This window comes from Leptonychotes weddellii, chromosome 15, assembly GCF_054177405.1.
Source record: "Leptonychotes weddellii isolate Sample4059 chromosome 15, ASM5417740v2, whole genome shotgun sequence".
Classification (NCBI taxonomy): Eukaryota; Metazoa; Chordata; class Mammalia; order Carnivora; family Phocidae; genus Leptonychotes; species Leptonychotes weddellii.
Window position 1 is genome coordinate 10,583,474 of NC_138383.1, and position 19,055 is coordinate 10,602,528.

Sequence of the window (19,055 nt, forward strand, 5' to 3'; positions counted from 1 at the left end):
GAAACTGCAGACCGCAGGCCAAATCCAGCCCACTGCCTGTTTTTCTTTCCGGACCACAAGCTAATAGGGTTTTTTTATAAACACTTTTATGTGGTTGAAAAAAAATCAAAATAATATTTCGTGATGAAATTCAAATTTCAGTATCCATCAATAAATTTTTATTGAAGCAGCCATGCTCGTGACTTTACATTTTGTCTTTGGCTGCTTTCACACTGCAGCCGTGGGGCTGAGTAGTTGTGACAGAACCCACATGGCCCACAAGGCCTTAAATATTTACCATCTGGACCTTTCCAGAACAAGTCTGCTGACCCCTGGCATGGAGAGTATGCTGTTCACTTAGAGGTTAGAGTAGCTCTTAGGACTAGTCTATAACTGGATATAGATAGTCTTCACTATTTATTACTTTTGATAGGCTTAGCTATTACTGTGTGGTGACCACGATCTCATTTCATTCATATATTTTTCATTAAGAAACAACCAAGTTCAACAAACACTTCTTGGAAATGGTTATGTGTCTCCAGGAGAGGTAAAAGATTTTGCAGAAAAGTGAAAAAAATTTATTTGAAGTGAATCTTCCTTGAGCTTTTATAACTTGAGTTGGATCAAACAACGAATGCCGAGGAGCCTATAAAAAAACTAATCAGTCTCTACATAAAAAAAGCCATACATTTATTGCAAATCTAGAAGTACCAGAATGTCACGAATACAGAACAAATCAGCAATCCTGTTTTGATTTTCTTCCAAACATTTAAAACCGGATTATTGACATACTTAAGTTGGCATATTTTTTTTCATGCAGTTAACAGAATGGACTTAGAGCTGGTTGCTCAGAGATCAGTTATAAATATTCAATTGTATTGAACATTCATAGTAAAAAATGTTGTAAAGTGCTGAAGTTATGGAAGTTTGCAAAACCGCCACATGCTCAAAGTCCTTCTCAAGCCGTGACAGAGATTTGCTACATCCACCTTGATTTAGGTGTGTCTGTTTGCGACAGACACTTTGTCGTTTTCTCCCCCACCCCCCAGAGTTTTCCAGATTGTCCTATTTCTATGGCTGATAAAATGCTATACAAAATGTAGCAGGTGGTGATGAGCTATTGCCACTTGCATTTCAGTGCAGAGAAATATTCAAGCTTGTGTGTACCTGTAACCAAACTAGGCTTGTTATATTTTTCCCCCTGAGTTGTCATAAATTAACAGTAAAGATGAATAAAAGATGGAGCAGCGAGCGACCATCACCTGGAGAGTGAGATTCAGTACATATAAGTAAGTAGTCACACTTGCCCTCTTTACAGAAAAATGAGAAAAGGAGAAATACTTATACATGTAGTGTAATTCCAAAAACAGACAGACAAACAAACAAAAAACAAACCAACAGCAACCAGTTACCCGATAACTCTGGCAACTTAGAGCAATCAAGGTTTATATACGATGTAAATCGCAACTTGTAACTTATGATGGTAAAAATACATGTCTCGGCTACCCCATGTGAAATACAGAAATGCTTCAACAGTTAGCTGTTAAAAAAAAATCAGAAATGCTTCAATGATTCAATGAAATATAATTCCGATCAAAGGAGATCCTCAAGTATTCTTAGGTGATAGAACAAATTATTTTAAAAAGCTAAGGCGGTTATTTTTTCCCCTTCAAATAGCAGAGGTGGCCTTTAATCAAATTGAAGAATCATTACAACTTGGCCCTCTTATGAGAGTGACTTTACAAGATAAGACGTATTGTTTGAGGCATTTAAAGGACTGCAAAAAGGAGGTAAAAATGATGCTTAGGTCTCAGATTTTATTTCTTTTGATTAATCATCCTAGAATAACTTAATAATAAATAGAGGTTTAAATTAAGGACACTACCATCACATATTTCTGAATAATTAAAAGCAACAGGAAACGCATTTTTGAATGCCATTCTCTATCTTCTGTGTTGAAATACTTCTGGTAATGACTGGCCATAAAAAGAAGTGGTAATCTTCACATTGATGAAGTTCAAGTTACAGATTTTTTTTTTTTTTTAATTTCTTTTTATTCGCCAAATGTTTGGTCTTAAACTGTACTTCATTCCCATGGAGTATTTGAAAAACGGAGAGGCCAATGTTTGTGAACGGAGACCTCAGGTTTTCCAAGGGGTGTTAAGCAATTTGCTCATATTTCTGAAAACGAGAAATTTTAAAAATGATTGAAGTTTTGTTTGTTTGTTTGGAGTGGCCAACTTCACTTCAGTGACCTGGGCTAGCTGTCCTTTTGTAAGACGGCCTTTTATCACATGCGAGAGCTCTTGAAAACCACTTTACCCATTCGCGTCACCATTTTAAAACTGGAATGTGAGCCACAGGGTCCTTCTTTGTATCTCTGTGTTGCTACCGAATGCAACCAGACTTACGTACAGAAGAGTGCTGGGTTGTTTTTGTTTTGGCTTAAGAAACAAGCAAAAAAGGAAAACTTAAAAAGTTAAAAAAAAAAAAAAAAGGACGTTGGTGGTATTCTCATGTACATTCCCTTTAAAATGCAGATATAAAACTGGGGAGAGTGGCGAGCCCCCTGTACCTCCCTGTGTCCCCCCCCCCCCCCAGCCGACGGGGTGGTGGCCCTTCCTGGGGAGCCTGTCATACTGGCTCCATTTTCACGTGGACTTTATGCTCATTTTTCCCAAGGTCCATTTCGAGAAAGTCTTCGGGGATGTCCCGTGGAGCTTTCCCGCGAGGACTCTCCGCCTGTCCTTGGCCCGCAGGATGACACTGGCTCAGTCCCTGTTTACACGGTCTCACGAGCGCGAGGCACACGGCGGCCATGGACATGCCGGCCGCGCAGGAATAGAAGGCGCGGCTGTAAACCTTACTCTGATCCACCAGCAGACCTGGGGGAGAGCACGGCAGTTGTTAGCGACCCGGGCACAACATGGGCACAGCCCCGCGCTCACCCAGGCTCCCCTCGAGGGCAGAAGCTTCTCCGTGGCTTCGTCGCCTTCTCGGCTTTCGCTAAAGAGCCAGGAGCGTGGAAGGTGGGCATCTTTTCCGGACTGGGGAGAAGAAATAAGTCAGGACAAATACGGCGGAGGCCACAGTGTTGCTAGCATGTTCTTCATGGGCTAATCTGTCCTCGTGGAGAATAAAACTTGGGACAGTTAGAGGCATGCTGCCTTTTTTTTTTTTAAGACTTTATTTATTTATTTGAGAGAGAGAGAGAACGAGCACGAACAGTGGGGAGGGGGGGCAGAGGGAGAGGGAGAAGCAGACTCCCCGCCGAGCAGGGAGCCCGACGCGGGGCTCGATCCCAGGACCCCGGGATCATGACCTGAGCCGAAGGCAGTCGCTTAACGACTGAGCCACCCAGGCGCCCCTGCATGCTTCTTTGAGAAGGAAATATTTTGAACAGCCTTATTATTTTCACTTGGGTTCACTTCAGGGATCTTTTAAAATGTTGTAGGGTTTCCCTCGTAATATAACTTTTGAGGACCTATTCAGGGCCAAGGTATGAAGCACACCCAAGTCCTTCCTACAAGAAATATTGTGTAGTAATCAATTAAGTATTTGCAGAGTGTGCTCTGTGCCCAGTTCCCTCACACCCTTCCTTACTTAGAAGGGCAGGTGACTTACAAAAGTCCCTCGGGGCTGCTGTACCAAAGTCAGAGGGTAATGGGGTGATACATGGACGGGGTCCCCTCTAGCACAGCCAAGGCAAGATGTTAGCAAAAAGCCCTGGGTAGCCTGGACCGCAGACGCGCGTTCTAATCCCAACTTGGTCACTCATTTACCATATGATTGTTAGCTGCCCTGCTTTGACCTTCAATTTCCTCATATGTAAGTCAAGAGAGTTGGCTCAGGTAATCTCTAATCCTGCCAGCTCTGAAATTCTATGGGACTATAAAAAGCAGTCTTTTTTTTTTTTTTAAACTCTAACAAGAAGCACAATTCATAAGGCAAGAGTAGACAAGGGTACATATTTTTTGTGTATTTAAATTACCTGCAAGGGGTGGTCCGGCCAGTCCTGCTATACTCTGAATGAAGACATACACACCAGCAGCAGAAGACATCTTCTCGATTCCCACGACATCGTCTTCGGCGAGCAGCGGAATGTGGGTACCCCCTACTGTTCCAACCATGAAACCAAAAAAGATGCTACATGACATGAGACCCCAGAATTCGGTCGCGAAAGTGAAGGCAAACAGAGACACCATCAGTAAGATGACGCAGATGAGTTCGATGTAGATCTTGCGAATGGGCTCTCTGTTGAGGACACAACCAGCTCCAATCCTTCCAAAAACTTCAGCAATGGCCATTGTGGATAACAGAAAAGCAGCTCGCTCCTGCTCAATGCCTAGACTGATGCCCAAGGGAATGATGTACAGGGAAGGTGCAAAGAACCCCAGTGTTGCAAAAAGACCAAATAATGCGTAACAGATAAAACTTCTGTCTTTCAAGATTGAGAAGTCCAATAAAGGGGCTTTCTTATCGCTGGGCTTGGAGCTGGTCTTCACCAGGATCTGCTGCATGTCGGCCTTCGGCCCCAGTTCTGTGTTGGCGTGACTAGGCACATTTTTCGGTGAGGTAGTTAGTTCTACTCCTGAGTCAATGGAGTCTATTGAGGTGCGTGTTTTCTCATTTTCGAGCATATATTGCACTTCTTTCCGATTCTCGTGGGCGGTTGCTTTCGGGGACCCTGGTCCCCTGATAATAATTGGTCTTAGCAGCGCCCCACAGACAATGATGTTCAGCTGCAGCAGGCCCACGAAGAGGAGACTGTATCTCCAGCCGATGCTGTCCTTCAGAGCCGTGATTGCTTGAATAAGGTGGGAGTGGAGAGGAAATAAAATCGAAGGTCAGAAACAGACTCAAGACCCAGGGGAGAATACCAAGCCGAAACGGGGATTCAGACTTGTCATGACTGCTGTAAAAATTTACTCAGCAGTGCGAATGCAGCCCACCTGTCCTATATCCTCTATCCTCGGTGTTGATGCTCTTAGGATCCAGGGAAGGAGAAAATGGGCGCAGTGATGGTTAGCGATAAAGCCACGCTTGGTGGCCCGAGGTCTCCAAAAGAGCTTTGGAGGGTGCGTTTTGCCAGGTGGAGGCCTAAGACATGAAATCGGCTGGTGACCTACTTGCAGGTTTGGCAAATAGCAGCCTGCAGGCCAAACCCAGTCCACCCCCTGTCTTTGATAATAAAGCTCCCCTGGAATGCAGTCACGCTCATTCGGCTGATGGGCCAAGCGGCAGCTTCTGGCCGTGACCGCAAGTCTGAGCTGTTCTGACAGATCCTCAGAGTCCCCTGAAAGTCTACGGTATTTACTGTCTGGCCTTTTTTTTTTTTTTTTAAGATTTTATTTATTTATTTATTTGAGAGAGAGAGAAACAGCATGAGAGGGGATAGGGTCAGAGGGAGAAGCAGGCTCTCCGCCAAGCCGGGAGCCCGATGTGGGACTCGATCCCAGGACTCCGGGATCATGACCTGAGCCGAAGGCAGTCGCTTAACCAACTGAGCCACCCAGGCGCCCTGTCTGGCCTTTTAAAAACAGAATTTCCCACCTCTGAGCTCGATCACTGTCCCTGCACTCATGATCCTTAGTAGTGATGGGTTAAGTAAAAAGATAAACGAAGACCCCAAAAGCTCATAATTATCCCAGAATTAAGTGATGCCAGGGTTCTACGGTTTCTGCTCGGCAGACTGTCCTTAACTACCCGAGTCCTGCTCCTTCCTGCCAGGAAGCTGGGTCCTCAGCTGCTGACCAGGGTCCTCGGCTGCTGGATACGGGAAGGTGAGGCTGGGGTGACGGCCAGAGGAAGCATAAAGCCCCACAGTGACAACTGAATAATGCAGGCCTCACAAGACCCTGAAAGTAATCTTCGTAATCAACCCAGAAAGGTTAAATAATATTCAGTAGGATTTTATTATAGTCTAATTCTTTGAGAGCATGTCTACGAAGACATGCTAAGCTGGGTATCCAGAAGTAGAGGGGAGGGGGCATTTACTCTTATAGCATGTTTTTATGCCTCCCATTCTTCCCATTCATGTGGCAAACTTCCAATTGCAAAATATTTTAGGCTTAGGGTTGTTTTGCACTTTTTTTTTTGGTATTTATTTATTTATCTATTTTAAGTAGGCTCCACGGCCAACGTGGGGCTTGAACTCACAACCCAGAGATCAAGAGTCGCAAGCTCTACTCACTGAGCCAGCCAGGCGCCCTAGGTTTGGGGATTTGGAAAAGCTTTACACTCATCCAGCAAAAGTGGGTGCAATCTTCCTTTCTCCATTTCACACTTCTTGAGTGCCTACCGGGTACCAGGGAGATGCCCTGTGCTCGGGAACAGTCGACCAAGATACAGTTTCCACCCTCAGGACATTCACAGAGCACTGACGCTCCCCTCAACGTGTTATTTTGAAAAATTTCAAGCGGACAGCAAAACGGAAAGAATGATACCTATGTGCTTCGTCTGCCCTTTGCCTAAGTTCACTAATTAACATTTCCTCTCTCTCTCTCTGCCCGTCTTCCTATATATTTATATGCACACACACATTCATTTTTCTGAACCATGTGAAAAGCTTCAGACATTAGGACATGTCACCCCTAAATAATTCTACATTATCTCCTTTGAACAGTGTAATCCACTGACACGTTCTTCAAGAAATGGCAAAGAAATGAATCTGGGTCTCCAAGGTTAACCGTCCACTACCTGTTGGAGTGTAATTCACCTACTGATGTTGAGGTAGCAAAAAAACCAGGGATAAAATTTTGCTGTGAGGATGCCTGGGTGGCTCATTCGGTTAAGCGTCCGACTCTTGATTTTGGCTCACGTCAAGATCTCAGGGTCGTGAGATTGAGCCCCACGTCTGGTTGGGCGTGGAGCCTGCTTGAAATTCTCCCTCTCCCTCTGCCCCTTGTGCATGAGCATGCACGCGTGTGCTCTCTCTCTTTCTTTCTCAAAAAAAAATTTTCTTTTTTTGCTGTAAGATTACCCACACACAGATAATAAAACTAACTTCATTAGCATATTTTAAATCCATGTTGAACTAACTTCATTAGCATATTTTAAATCCACGTTTAACGAAGGAGAGAAATAATATGAATAATCTCAAATCATTATCTTATTTGTTTTGTTTGGAACGGATGTTTCAGGGCTTCTCACCGAATATGTGTCTTGCATCTTCCTATTTATGTCAACTTGGATTAGTGTTACAGTGTCTGAAATCCTAAAATGGGATTAGGGAGGACAGATCCTACAAATGCGCTGGAGGAGAGAAGGCAAATAATCTTTCCCTGTGAATGCAGTTAAAGTCAGCCCTCAGCCGACTGTTGGCAGGAGCGGCTGAGCGGCCTCCCCCAGCCCATCGGCCCCCGTGGACTACCGCAGTCCGCCTACCTGGGGCGAAAGCAAACATCGCGAAGCATTCTCCCGTGGAAGCAAGTGCAGTGACCACAGAGCGCTTTTTGTCAAAGTACTGAGATAAAATGGTGACAGTTGGTAGGAAGCTAAAGCAGTATCCCAAACCTGAAAGAAAGCGGGAAAGAGCAGTCAGAACCACGTACCGACTGATCCCAGAAGGGTGCATTCAAAGATCTGGGATTTTTGTATTTATTTTTGTTTTAGTATTTAATTTAACCTACGTATGTATGTATGTACTTTTAGGGATGACTTAGTTTTTTTATATTCTGTGCCATGTCAAAAAGACATTTTTGCTTTTGCAGAAGATTAGGTGCCAACATGGACTTTGGTCACAGTGCATAACAATTTGAAAATAATACCAAAAAAGTTAACAACCAGACAATCTAATCTCTTGGAAATCCAAACAGTCCATTTCCGAAATAATTCCTGGGCAAAAGGGGAAATAGAAGCTGCCATTATAAACTGTTTGGTGGGGGAGGGGCGTTTATTTTTTTAAATCATAAGTTCTGGGAGCCAAGAATTCCATTCTGGAAAAAAAGGTGCTGTAACAAAAAATAAAATAAAATAGGTTTCGTTAGAGGTCTAGAGAAGCTGTAACCATTGTTTTTGGGATGCTAGGAGTATAAAACTGTTTTCTGTTTTTTTCCCCCTATTTTTCTGCATTAAAACAATTTCTATAATTCACAATGGACTATTATTGAATATAGTTTTTAAAGAAGACTTGTATTTGGAAATCAATGAGCTTTGTTAAGTGCAGAAATATATGAAAAGTGAGAATCTTCACTAAACACGTATATCATCTGTAAGTAACGTGTGGACTCCTTTTAAAGGGAAAAGAGTTCTCCTGCTGCACCCTCCCCTATGTCCTGGAAGCCTCGCATTCCCACTGTGGAAATACCCGCTAAAGAAATTCACATCTTACTTTATGAAAATGATGCCTTTTGGCTGCAAACTCATGCAAAATAGAAGTTATCTTTCTCATGGGTAAATATATATTTTTTTAAAGCCCGTCAGAAACTCTGGGGCAGGGGCGCCCGGGTGGCTCAGTCGTTAAGCGGCTGCCTTCGGCTCAGGTCATGATCTCAGGGTCCTGGGATCGAGCCCCGCATCGGGCTCCCTGCTCAGCGGGAAGCCTGCTTCTCCCTCTCCCACTCCCCCTGCTTGTGTTCCCTCTCCCACTGTATCTCTCTCTGTCAAATAAATAAAATCTTTAAAAAAAAAAAAAAAGAAACTCTGGGGCACTGAGAGGAGGTTCCCATATCCCCTGGAGTCCATCCAGCCTGGTTCAGAACCACTGATCTGGGACACTATTAATTTCAAAGAAAAAAAAAACAACAGAGAAAGGGAGACAGAAGTACTCTTTGGGCTGCACCCCCTCCCTCCCCTTCCTTGGTCTTCAGATTGGGTATTTCTTTCGAGCCCAGGAGCAACACTTACCGGATATGATGCCGATTGAGATGTACATGTGGTAGAGCTCCCGGGAGAAGGAGGCCATCACCATTCCCGTGCTGACAAGCAGGCCCCCTGCCACCACCACCAGACGGTGTCCGAAACGGGTGCTCAGGACAGCAGAAAGGGGAGCTGCAGATAAGGACCATAATGTGATATTTTATTTCTTATGTTAAGATTTTATTTATTTGTTTATTCTATTTATTTATTTTTTAGAAAGAGAGAGCAGGGGAAGGGACAGAGGGAGAAGGAGAGAGAATCTCAAGCAGACCCCGCACTGAGTACCGAGCCGGACGCAGGACTCGATCCCATGACCCTGAGATCAGCACCTGAGCTGAGAGCAAGAATCAGAAGCTCAACCGACTGAGCCACCCAGGGGCCTCCATAATGTGATATTTTAACTCCAAAGGCATAAGCGTTAGCTTTCTTAAGATTCCTTTTCTTGGGATGCCTGGGCTCAGGTCATGATCTCAGGGTCCCGGGATCGAGCCTCGTGTGGGGCTCCCTGCTCAGCGGGGAGTCTGCTTCTCCCTCTGCCTGCCCCCCCCCGCCGCCCCATGCTCTCTCATGTGCGCTCTCTCTCTCAAATAAATAAAATCTTTAAAAAACAAGATTCCTTCTTTTAAGTCTTGAACATGAAAAGATGATGTGTGATATATAATGCATTTTACACAATGGTTATATTTGCTCAACCGGACAGTGTATTTTTTAGGCTTCTTAAAGAGAAAGCCAGAATAACAGTATAAAACTTATAGCAATATTTTTAGATGAAAGTGATATAAACTCACCGTGAGCACCTATAAAGTTAGATATGCATTTAATGTATGTTATTCTGTCATAAAAATGGGCTTTCCCATGATGGCTTGAATCGTTTCCTTTTTCTACAGTCACTGCTTTGGATTCTTTTTTTAAAAAGCTCCATTTTGGGTCAGTTTCTAGCTCAGTTTCATTTGACTTTTCTGAAAATGATATGAAAGTATAGTGAATTCTCTGTTGAACACCCCAAAAGGAGGATAGCCATAGGATAGATAATTCCGAGTGGCTGAGGGATTATCATTCATTTAGCTTCTATACTCCATATCCTGAAGAACATTTAAGTCTGATAAATTCGTTTCCTGGTGGTATGTTACTTAGGCTGACCCTGATACTGACTTGAATATACAGAGATGAGGGAACCTTTGAGAATTGGATAAAAGCACAACACAAAACGTGCTGGATAGAGGAGGGGGAAAAAGGACTAAATTTTGCTGGGGTTGGTGTATATATAATTCTGTGTTAGTAGAATATAAACCAATATTGAATATAGCTCATAATGAAACCACTCTCATCAGCTTTAGGTAGTATGTTGGCTCAAAGCATTAACTACTATAATAATAGCATTTAAGAGACTTATTTTCTGGTATAATAGTATTAACTGGACATTTCTTATTGACCGTATTATTTTTGGTTATAAAAGAGCTCAAAGCAAAGCTTTGGCATTTTCTTTTTATTTAGATTACCAAAGGTGAAATTTTAGTTCTAATTCACTTCAGTTATCTCTCCAAGAAAGTCAACTTTCCACAATTAGAAAATTGAGTATCTTAATACTCAGTTAAACCTGAACTAGGAACTCTTCCGTGAAGCTTGCAAGACAGAGTATTAGGAGTAGTAAGAGAAGTTTGTTACTCGATAGGAAAGGACAGGGGAGCTGCCTCTTTTAAGACATTTTATGCCTGAAAACTATCTAGAATTAAAGAAAGAAAACTTCAGAGGTAAAAGTTCCATTGGCAGGATATTAAGGTAAAGTCAGGGAAGTGTAAGGTCAGCCCCGTTAGCTTTCTGAGGTGAGTTCAGTAGCTGTGTTTTCTCAGAAGCCCTCGGTGTGGCCCCTGGCAGACGGATGGACCGTCGTGAGAATCAGGCCCGTAGGGGACCCAGTGAGAATGAGCATGTTACAAGTTATACTCAAACCCCGTTTTCTCTGAAGCTGTTGGACGTGGGAGTTCTGCACGGTGGCTAGCCAGTGAAATCCTTTAGGGAAGCAGGTGTCTGGAATTCATCCCTTCTGAATGAGGCTTGTCACTTTACACTATATCCTATTTCACACCCCCTCGTTCTTCGTCATGTACCCACATTTCATGTGCCGAGCCTGTTTGCCAAACATGTTTTTATGAGACCAGAGCCTAGGATGCCAAATGCTTTTGCTGTTGCGTCTTTAGAAAATGACTATACAGGATGGAGGTTTACTGCTGGCCTCAAAGTCATCTACCATATCCTAAGAGTGTGCATACAGTAGGTGTTTAATGCATGTGTGTATACACTGAAGGCCATCGGGGTGGCAAATAAGCCCTTTTCCTTCAGCACCTCGTATCTTGCCATCCCCAAACCCCTGAAAACCATATTACTTATTTGAGGCTTGAAAGGGCCCACAGGTCATAGAAGGAAACTCATCGCCAACAGGATGGGGACCATTATGTAGTTAAGCCAATGAAAAGGGGTACATGGTTACATGTTGTTTAAACAGAAAGAGGTACTAACCTGTAAATGTTAAGACAAATACACATATTGATATGACCCACGAGATCCTGCTATTAGATTCATCAAAACTGTCCATTAAGTCATTAAAGAAGACACCAAATGACTTGATGATGCCGTAGGTAAAGACTTCAACGAAGAAAAAAGAGACAGCTACCACCCAGCCCCATCCTCCATCAGGCACTTGAGTATAAACATTGGCTCTGGAACAAAGCTGTGATGTCTTTTGGGTCATTCTTAATCTGAAATAAAAAATTAAAAAAAAAAATTCAGACCAGCAATAGGGTTGATGCTTCTGCTACTCTTTAGCCAACGTTAAGAGACAAAAACTAAGTACCATATTTCTTAGGGCGATGAATATTTAAATAATGTGCAGTTACTATAAAGTCTTTGGATAACAGTTACATATTTATTCAATGGTCACAGCTGGGGACTGTTACTTCCAAATTCTTTTGTATTTGTATTGTAGATGGAAGCCCCGAAGAAATGGGAAGTAAGACTTCCCAGCTGTGACAATAAATGGGAAAAACAAACAAAAGGAATCAGAACGGCATACGTAGGGGCAGCCCACAGGACACAGAATGGCCACCAGACCCAAGTACTGATGCTGACCTTGAACTTGAAGACCAGTTAGGTAAAGGAAGCTTGAACTGATCATAAAGCATGTTGCTCAGAAATGAAGCCTAGAAACTGGGAGGCTGAGAGGCCGACATTGACATTCCATCTAGCACCTTCTATGGGATAAGCGTTTGTGACATCCTATAGATACCCTATGCATCTCTGCCTGATGCTACCAGCCATTCAGATCATTGATCCCGTTTCTCGCTCAGTCAGCCTGATTATGATCTGGTGTCCCCCGTGGATGTACCTACATGTGAGAACTCTGTCTTCTGGGAGTTTGTTTAGCATGAGTAAATTCCTCAAAGTTGATCACTACTTGACGTATCAGCAATTGACAAATACTCTAGAATACAGTGACCAAAGAAAGCACTACAAATTTGCAGGGCTCTGGGCAGCCAGTTAACCTAACCAAGTTACCCCTGACCTTAGTATGCTTTTCCATTTGAACTGCAACAAATATCAGAGCAAAACAGACCTGTGCCCGAAACACCACTAGTAAGGGGAAACACTGTATTTAACACTGGAGGGAGGATGGGTGAACTTGAGTCTTCCCCACTGGGTTCTAACACTCATTTGCAGAGCCCCTGCAATTACATGCACTTTGAAACAGTGATATGTCGGCTAATTGAACATAATAAAAAATAAATAATTTTTTAAAAGTAAAAAAATAAAAATAAAAGAAACAGTGATGTGTTTTTAGCCCAACCCCAAATTAATATCTATAATAATACATGAGTCCATGGTCTTAGAACACTTGAATTGAAGAATTCTCTACAATCATACAGTTGTATACAGGTGAATTTTCAGGATGTGTGAGTGTCCTCTTCCTGGCCATAACTTGTGTTCAAGTACTAAGGCAGGTTTTATTGATAATGCAGGGCAACTGAAAAATAAGAGGACACAACCCCATCTATCCAGTCGACTTGCCAAGTTTTGGGATTAGGATCTAATATTGAGTTTACTCTGTAAATCTTAAAAAAGCAGCGCATCTGACCTAACTCAGTAGCGTTCATCCTATTGAGGGTGCCATTCCCACCGTAGCCTGGGTCTCTAAAAGGACAGTGTACTCACTTTCTGTCCTTTACTGTTAAATATTTGATTGAATGAAATAGGGCATAAGATGCTTAAAAAAGCTTATGCTCTCTGCAGCAGAGACCTCTGCATTTTGATGTGCGTCAGTGTGTCCTTCCTGAGAGCACTTGCAAAGCGGGGGAGGCCAGTTAAATGCCTCAAGATGTAGGCTGAGCATCGACAGAACAGTTTTGCCATTAGTGTTCCCTAACATGGAAAACAGCTGATTTAAGATGGAAGTGGGGAGCCCTCCCCCAAATGAGGTTTTCACAACGCCCTTCCTTCATTACACTTTCAAAATGCACTCCCAAGATGAAGCCAGCGGGGGCAGAGGAGTGAGACATTGCTGGGCTTAAGATCTAGAAGACCAAAAATAAAATAAAAGTACTTCCCAGCAATAGGGTCTATCTAGTATTGAGTGTTTATCCCTAGGGAGAGGTGGAGGGGAGAGTGGGGGGAAAGTGGTATGAGCCCACAGCTTAGGTCCTTAGCTTCACCCCTTCTAGTTCATCCCCCCACCAGGCTGTTCGTTGGGCTTTTCCTTGTGGAGCCCCAGACTCCTTTACTAGCCTAACTGGCTCTGTGTGTCCAGTACGATTAATCTCTTTGAAATGCTGCACTGTTATGACATTTTTCTGCTTAGTCTTTTTCAGTGGCGTTCCTCTTTCTGAAGGATAAATAAAACCCAGGGATTAGCCTGGCTTTCAATGCCTTCATCGTTGGACCCCACCCTCTCTTTGTAGCCTTCTCGCTTCCAGTTCTAAGACTTGACTCAGGCTCTGGTCCAAATGGATTCCTCCTTGCCCTCCCGTCCCTAACCACCTTGTCTATTGCCACACCCTTCCCGCTAACCTCCCCCCCACCCCCGCCGGGGGGCTAGGTGCCCCCCTTACAGCAGGTACCTGTCAGGCCCCAGGCCATCAAATCTTCCTTCCTCCACAATGCGTCCTCTGACCCACTTCACCTAGGGGGTTCTCTTCGTGTGATACGTATCCCTTAGTAATGGGGTATTGTTTACTTATATGTGTTTATCTTATTTGATCAATTAAATTATAAGCTCAAGGAAAACAAATCCTGGGGCCTTGAACTCTTTGTACCTTCTTCTCCCTTCCCACCTCCAGACCCTGCACACAGTTGGTATTTAGTTTTTCAACAAAGTGCCTATGAGGGGCCAGGCCCTATGCTAGGCACCAGGGATAGATACTCCAGTGAAAGACAAGAGGGATGGTCTCTGTCTCTATGGACTTAAATCTCTGTTGATGGTAATGACAGGAATCCTAAGCCTGAAATGCGTAGTAAAACCATTTGCCATGTCCTTCCAGAGCTCAGCACGTTTCTAACAGGCAGTTAGGCTAAGTGGTAACCAAGCCCAAGGACCTATTGGCACGATTGTTCTAACCCAGAAGGGTGCCCAGATGACCTTAGGGCTCAGGACCAACCTGAATAAAGACATATTGGGATAAAACTGATCAAGGCCCCAAAGAGACAGAAATTTCTCTCTAGCCTAAAACCACTATGGGATCAAGAGACAGAATCTTTACATTGGGACTGCATGTAGGACAAGATTGCCGTTTTTGTTATGAAGAGGGGGTTACCTATCGATCGTCAGAAGTTTCTGGTGATGGGTGCCTACCTCACTCCTTCTTTGCCCTTTATGATTTGTGGTTTGGACGTGCAACACGGGGTGGGGTTCCCATCAACCAGGAGCCGGGTGGTGTTACAATTATGGAATGTTAACTCAGAAAGGGGATTTGGAGCTCATTTGTCCATCTCACTGTAAAATCGTACTCATTTTGCAAAGGGGGAGGAACTGAACCCAAGAGAAGGCACTTGACCTAAAGAGTCCAGAATCAGGTCTCCTGCCTCCCGGGCTCCTGCCTTATCAGTCTAAGGGACATCATTTGAAAAGACCCAGAAGGGGGTGTCTTAGGTAGAGATTGTGAGGAATGCTTTTCAGAGACAAAAACTCCTTTGACCTCCATTAGTTAAGGGAGGTTGGCCTGGACGCTCTTTAAGGTTCCATTCTGCTTTGGCAATTCATACTCTTGTATTCAGCACGCAATCTGAATACGTGGAATCTCCTGATTCCTCAGGCCAAACCTGGTGGCCCAGGGAAGCAGGAAAGTGCAAATGCTAGATGGTTCTTGCAAATGGAGGTGAAAAGTAGTTGGACCCTGCTTAGACCTGATCTGCAGTGGCTGGTTAGATGGAAGACTTGACTGCTCTCATCTGTGGACTTTCTGAGCTCCCTCTGGGTGTTCGATGCCTTTGTTTTTGTAAACTTTGCTTTACATCCGTGCTACTCTCCTGAAGCAAGATCCTAACAGAACTTTCACCTGCACTGTTAGGTTTCTGGACAACAGAAGCTTTCTTATCATTACTGGGAACATCATAAAGGGAAGATGACACCCCCAAACCCGCTCTTCCTCCAAACGTTATGCCTCTATCATCCTAAAACATCGCATGTCCTATTGTATTTAGCTTTGAGGGTAAGACCACAATCTAGAATAATCGTAGAATAACCTGGTTTCTGAAACATACTGGATGAGAAACTCTTGTGTTTTGCATGTCCACGCGCCTACAAGGGTGATCGGCAGCTCTTTCCAGACCCACAGCCTGGCAGTGTGTTCAGACGTAGTAGGTGCTCAATAAAAGTTCCCTAGACAAAGTAGGAGTCTGGGCGTGCTGCTGAAGCAGGGCCCTGCTCTAGCCTTATAAAACGCCAAGTGAGGAAGTCCCTGCTTGCGGAATAAATCCTTTCCTGGTCTCCTCTCCTTTTTCATACGTCCATTCATTCCATAGGCCAACTGGCTGAAAAGTGTCCCCCTCCACAAAGCTAGAAACAAAGGCCTGAATTTTGAACTCAGTTACTTAGAAGCTTCTACGAGTTCCAGAATACAAAATACCGTCTGGTTCGGTTTTTTTGGTGATGTGAACTTAGCTTACAGAAAGGGAAATTGGTTTACTACGTGGGGGTCTAACTGGTGAGGCATCCTGAGGGGCCGAATCACTTTGCTCCTTGATTTTGTGCTGTCAGCGGGTAAGTAGGAGAGTTTTGCTCCTCATCTCTGATCTCGCCTTGTCCTAAGAATCTGCAGTTTTAGCACAGCTTTTGAGCCTGACTTGCTCTGAGTTACACTTTCATCCTTCTTAACTTTCGAGCCCTTTGGGGCAAAGCCCATGGGTTTGTCGTCTTGAAGCCCTCGGGCATTATTTGTTGAACGTCTGTTTACCATTAACTGGCTGCACAATCTTGGGGAAATCACTTAATCCCTAAATTTCATCATCTGTAAAGTAGGGATTAGACACCGCGGACTTGAGGGGCTCTCCCAACTGTAAAATTCTACAACGGGGGTTCCTGGCAGCCAACCCACCTGCACCCTCATGTTTCCCCAAAGGAAATACAATGACCAAATACAGGGGGGCGGTTTGGAGTATTTCCAGTGAGTACTCGGTTGTCTTAACCCTAAATAAATGAGGCTTCTGCCAAGGCACGGAAATCGGCTCTACCTGGGGATTTCACTGTGACTCCATTTGTTGAGTAAAGATTGGATTTGGGGGCATGCAGAATGCAAAATATTGGATTATTATAGACCATCAGAGTGTCAGTCCAGGGTCTGTTCAGAGCAAAGTCCAAAATGCAGCCTTTGGATCGAAATGGTGGTGACTGCTGGGATAAGCCAAGCCTCTCGGCAAACGCCCTGCCAATCTCTGTTCTTCTGAAAGGCGTAGCCCAGAGAGAACAGCTTTCGACAAGTTGTTTCCAGCCCCAGTTGTCAAAACCAGTCTGCATTTAGGTGAAGTTCATTTGAATTCTCTATTAAAAAAAAGTCCCCAGCCTAACCTGGAGGTCTGCCTCAGCAGCTCTGAGTCATCGGCTACCACCGATTCCCCCATTTTACAAGACCATGATGTTGAAACCTGAACCCCTACTTTAAGTGTCCTCCTCAGGAGTTCCACTGAGGAAGGTCCATTTTTGGAAACCACAGAAGGAAAACTCACAGTTAGTGGTACTCATTAAGACAGAAGGAGCTTTTCCACTTGGCTGCATTGTTTATTTACAAACTGGAACTCTCTATCTTGGCCACCCTTCCCTTAACTATGAGAAGAGATATTTCTTTATCCCTGGGGCAGGATGTATTGTTGACCCCAAAAATGCCGCATAATGGTGCTTGGGACATGGGAGGATGCATCGCTTAGAAATTTCAGCGTAAGCACTTGGTATTTTTCTGCAGATGAGACACTCATCTTATGATTTGTACAACAGTAAGATTACTGAGAAATCTCATTCCCAGAGTGGAAACCCTCTCCCGCAAGAAGGAAATGGCACGCGTGTCTAACGGTGCAAACAAAACCAGCTTCCAGGTTGTCAAGTTGTAATGCTCTTCCCCAGTTGGCTCTGGGGAGCTTTGTCTAAGACTAACGCCCCCCGCGTTGGGTGACATTTTCCCTGCCACCTAACAAACTTCTGTCACCTGTCTGCCAGGGGAGAGTGGGGGGGGGGGGTTTCATTTTAAAAGCATAGAAAAAAAGCAAAGCAAAGAAAAAAAAACCCTGAAGGAAAGAACCCATTTCCTCTGCAAAATCATCCTCCGCCACTACGGAACTGCTCAGCCACTCGGGCGCTTTCCTGCGGTTGGCAGCCCCAAACGGGAACCTTGGAAGTTGAGCGGGACCAGCCGTCAGGCGCTGACAGCTCGCACGGTCAAGGTGTAGGACCCGCGCGCTCTGCAGGGCAATCCCTGCCTTCCCTCTGCGGGGTCACGCTGGCTGTCCCGGGTGCCTGTGCCAAGGGGGGGGGGGGTGCACAGGGATTCCCACTTGCCCTCGCGCTGCCTCAGTGGCCAGCCTGAGAGCGCGCGCGCGCGAGCCTGGGGAAGGTACCTCTGACATTTCGCTCTTGTGACGCGCAGCCAACTTCATGCGGAAAATCCACGCAGGGGTGAGCCGGGCTCCCCCCACTCGCCCGATGGCCTGAAGCCCCTAACCCGGGGCGGGGGACACTCCAAACCAAGCCTGCCTCTAGCTATTTTCCGGACCCCAACTGCCAGGGCTACGGGCATTCAACTCTCAGCTGCCCACACTGGCGAGAGCGCGTCATCCCGGTGGCCCTGGGCATTCCCAACTGTCAGAATATTTTTCAGAATAACCTCTCCAAAATGTTAAGATGTGAAGTGGTCTCCTCCCGCCTCCCCCACCAAAAAGATAAATAAATAAATAAGACTCCCAACACAGATTAAAAAAAAAAAAAAACCAAACCCACACCCCACAATCAAACTTTTAAACATGTAAAATAATAAAACCAACTCACCAAGTTAGAAGGGAAGAGAATAAACCCCAAAAGGCTCCCAATAAGGCGGAGGCTTGGCCTCCCCCTCCTTATAAGCCGCTCGGTAACATGAGAAAGGTTTAACCCCTTAGGGCGTGGGCCCGAGCCTACCGCAAATTGGCTCCGGCGGGTGAGCAGCGGGCACCCGGCCCGCAGCGCCCCGGCCCCGGCCCCCCACCCACGGCCGCGCCTCGGGCACCCCGGCCACACCCTCCCCCCGCCCCCCACCCCGGCTGCCTGCGCCCGGACCCTGCGTGCTGCTGCCCGCGCCCCGGCCCCGCGTCGCTGCCTATCCCTTATCCTATACCGGCTGCAGCCGGTCTCCGCCGGCCTCGGGGGCGCGCCGCCGCCGACCATGTGCTGCGAGCGCCGAGCGCCGCCAAGGAGGGGGCCGGCCTGGCGCGCGCGCGCCGGCCCACGTGGACCGGGGCCGCGCCTGGCGCGCGCCCGCCCGGGGCCCGGGCTGGGGGTCACGGAAGGTAACGCCGTCTGGAGCCAACCACAGGATCCCGCGGGGCCACCCCCGCCCCTGCGGCCGGGGTCCCTGGCACGCCGCCCCGCTCCCCCAACCCCCCCCCCCCCCGGGCGCGGCCTTGCGCGCCGGCCCGACCGGACCCCGGCGCTTTGCTGCACCGCTGGCGGGGAGCGCGGGCGTGCTCGGGGAGCCTGCACCTCTCCCCCA

The 19,055-nt window shown here is 45.7% G+C and overlaps 2 protein-coding genes across 6 annotated transcripts in view; one reads left to right on the top strand and one right to left on the bottom strand.

The window, feature by feature from the left end:
• ARSG (arylsulfatase G) overlaps nt 1-19,055 on the top strand; it is an 83,758-nt gene that overhangs the window by 3,754 nt on the left and 60,949 nt on the right. The window contains exon 1 of one of the 3 annotated variants that reach the window (XM_081804632.1): nt 2,928-3,008. The exons of the other annotated variants lie outside the window; for them this stretch is intronic. The gene's annotated coding sequence lies outside the window, so the exon portion shown is untranslated. Of the gene's footprint in view, nt 1-2,927; nt 3,009-19,055 lie in introns of those variants that run through there. 3 annotated transcript variants of the gene reach the window in all.
• On the bottom strand, nt 649-18,563 carry SLC16A6 (solute carrier family 16 member 6). 3 transcript variants are annotated; one of them, XM_081804616.1, is made up of 6 exons: nt 18,356-18,563; nt 11,356-11,594; nt 8,827-8,970; nt 7,366-7,494; nt 3,971-4,786; nt 649-2,864 (listed from the first exon to the last, which is right to left on the bottom strand). In XM_081804616.1, exons 2-6 carry the CDS (start codon nt 11,585-11,587, stop codon nt 2,614-2,616), a joined length of 1,572 nt encoding a protein of 523 aa, XP_081660742.1. In that variant the 5' UTR covers nt 11,588-11,594; nt 18,356-18,563; the 3' UTR covers nt 649-2,613. The 3 variants fall into 3 exon arrangements, with proteins under 3 accessions (XP_081660742.1, XP_081660743.1, XP_081660744.1); XM_081804618.1 differs by lacking the exon at nt 649-2,864 and adding an exon at nt 2,918-3,026; XM_081804617.1 differs by lacking the exon at nt 18,356-18,563 and having other exon boundaries at nt 11,356-11,676.

What these genes read in the sequence shown, in the direction of transcription:
- SLC16A6 (XM_081804616.1), bottom strand. Translation starts at nt 11,587, where the DNA reads ATGACCCAAAAGACATCACAGCTTTGTTCCAGAGCCAATGTTTATACT. An exon ending in ATTTGTCTTAACATTTACAG is followed by an intron (nt 8,971 to 11,355) that starts GTTAGTACCTCT and finishes CCTTATCTGCAG; the next exon opens with CTCCCCTTTCTGCTGTCCTG. An exon ending in CTCAATCGGCATCATATCCG is followed by an intron (nt 7,495 to 8,826) that starts GTAAGTGTTGCT and finishes GCTTTCTTTCAG; the next exon opens with GTTTGGGATACTGCTTTAGC.